This window comes from Orycteropus afer, unplaced genomic scaffold (assembly GCF_000298275.1).
Source record: "Orycteropus afer afer isolate SDZICR_OR568_19922 unplaced genomic scaffold, OryAfe1.0 scaffold00687, whole genome shotgun sequence".
Classification (NCBI taxonomy): Eukaryota; Metazoa; Chordata; class Mammalia; order Tubulidentata; family Orycteropodidae; genus Orycteropus; species Orycteropus afer.
Window position 1 is genome coordinate 1,047,760 of NW_006922274.1, and position 2,517 is coordinate 1,050,276.

Consider the following 2,517-nt stretch of genomic DNA (forward strand, 5'->3'; position numbering starts at 1 on the left):
CTATGGGGAGGAAGAGGGAGGGGAGATGTTGCATTGTGGTAAACTGTGGTCAATGACATGAGACAAAGTATATGTGAACTGCTGTATAGAAAGTGAATTTGCTCTGTAAATCTTCACCCAAATCACAATTAAAAAAACAAAAGAAAAGAAAACTAACCATGTATTTTGTTTAACAGATAGCAGCATGTCTCCCAGAGAGATGGTTTGCAAATCCTGCCATGAGGACTTCTATTCCCCAACTAGCAAACTTCATCCAGTTTTTATTGCAGTTGGCACATAAATTATCTAGAAGTGAATTAAGGTAATACATATTTTGTTTTCATGTTCATGAGCATAATTCAAGGATTCTATTAAGTTCTCATTAATTGTAAGAAAGATACATACTTTTTCTATACTTCTACTAATCTGTTTGAGATTCTGTGATACCATAGAATTAGTAGCTGCTTTCATGTATGACCCTTACATTCACTTGCAATTTTATTCTCATACCTCATATTAATTTTTATTTTTAAATATAAATCTTTTCCAAAATATGTACTTCCAAAAACTATAGTACAGAGAATTTAGAATTAAAAACTCTAAATAAAAATCTCTTACTAAGCTTTCTTTTAATGTGTTTTTCATTTTCCTAGCCATTTTTAAAGTTACAGCATTTATTAAGTCCAGGTGTATAGCTGGTATTTTACATAACAATAGTTCAATTTCTGTTCTGGGTGCCTCATTAAAAATGCCAGGTTTTGAGACAGCCCAAGATAGCAGCTTAGTCACACACACCACATACCACGCCATCCTCCTATAGCAAAGAATCAAGAAACCAAGTGAAAGAGATGCAAATGACAATCTGGGAACCCCAGATAGCAATCGGGGGATAAAGAATCCCATCAAACACTGAAGGAAAGGAGAAACTTAATGAAAATAGCAAACGAGGAAACATGAACCATAGGAGCCCTGCTGGCACACCTGGCACAGCATTGCCATCTTGAGACCAAGCAGCGTTCCCAGGTGAGGAGCGCAGGAAGGCAAATGCACAGAATCCCCAATAAGAGACAGAGACACTGAGTAAACAAAGACTGAAGCAAAGTGAGCAGAACATCAAGAGAAAGTGCAAGAAGACAGTTGAGAGCCCCAGGGACTCAGGCAACCGTAGAGTAGGGAGGGAACCGGAAAATTGGGACAGAACTACTCACCACCAGTATTCCCTGATCATTTGGGTGAGTGGCAGTGGCAGAGTGGAGGATCCTTGGAGTATCAACTAGAGATCCTCCCACCTGACCAGACTCTGGACAGCCCCTCCTCCTCTCCATTGGTGTAGGCCAGGTCCTGATGACCAGCTGCATTCTTTGGGAAGTATCCCAGTACCCACACCAGAGATTAGGGGATCACGTTCCCCTTTTTCCTCACTCCCTTGCCTTTCCAGTGACCACCAGTGTATCCTTGCCTGGCAATCAGCAACACACACTCATGTGCTATCAGACCAGCAACTAGAGGCTCATACTCACCCCACCCACCACATGCCACCCTGCCAGTCCAGCAATCTGAGGCTATTACTCCTGTAACATCAGACCTGCAACTAGGAGCTTGTGCCTGCCCTGCTCACCCTCAGACTATTCCCACCATGGCTCCAACTATAATGGCTTATACAAGCTTTTGCTGGCATCAGAACAAAAACCCAGCCCACTGCCATCAAGTCAATGCTGATTCACAGCAACCCTATAGGAAGAGTAGAAGAACCATCTCATAGGGTTTCCAAGGCTGTAAATCTTTATGGAAGCAGACTGCCACACCTTTTTCCCATGGAGCTAGCTGGTGGGTTTGAGCTACCAACCTTTTTTAGTTAGCAGCCTAGTGCTTTAACCATAGAGCCAGCAGAGCTTATTGTGGCACACCACTCCTTAAATTTCTTTTCTGAATTTTTTACAGTTATTCCTATTGAAATTTTCTGGAATACATCCATTAATTGTTTGTTTTTAAACTTTATAAGTATATGGAGAGGGGAGTATCTCTATATTTTATGCTATTTTTAGCTGTTGGTTTAAAGTAAAGCTTTTTTTTTTTTAGATTAGGTCCTGAATTGACCAATGTGCCTTCACACTTAAATTTGTTTTGTTTTGTTTTTTAGGGATGAAATAAAAGAAATAATTCGTATTCTGATGAAAATAAAAGCTTTCAATCAAGCAGAATCCTTCATAGAAGAACACCACCTTGATGATCTTAGATCGCTAATTGAAAAAGTTTGAAACAATTATTGTAGGAAAACACTAAAATGAAATTGTAATACAGTCACACACAGTTTCTCCCTTGAAAAGCAGCTTGTTTCTCCTTTTTTCCCAGTTATGGAGGGGAGGATTGGCAAAAAACAGAAGCAGGACTCCATCTCTCCGTTCCATACCTCCACATTCTGCCTGCTACTGTCATGAAAGAGCCTCTCCTGAATCTGAAGTGTTTGAAAGAATTAAAGACACAAGAGCAACATGTTTCCCTTTGATTCTTTTGACTTGTTTTCTAGTTTAAGAGGAA

At 40.0% G+C, this 2,517-nt stretch overlaps 1 protein-coding gene across 1 annotated transcript in view; it reads left to right on the forward strand.

Annotated features, from left to right (window-relative positions):
* Positions 1-2,237, forward strand: part of GCFC2 (GC-rich sequence DNA-binding factor 2) — a 59,485-nt gene extending 57,248 nt beyond the window's left edge. Inside the window, exons 16-17 of the mRNA XM_042783117.1 lie at positions 181-301; positions 2,120-2,237. Of these exons, the coding sequence (XP_042639051.1) occupies positions 181-301; positions 2,120-2,237 (239 nt within the window). The remainder of the gene's footprint in view (positions 1-180; positions 302-2,119) is intronic.
* Positions 2,238-2,517: the final 280 nt, after the last annotated feature.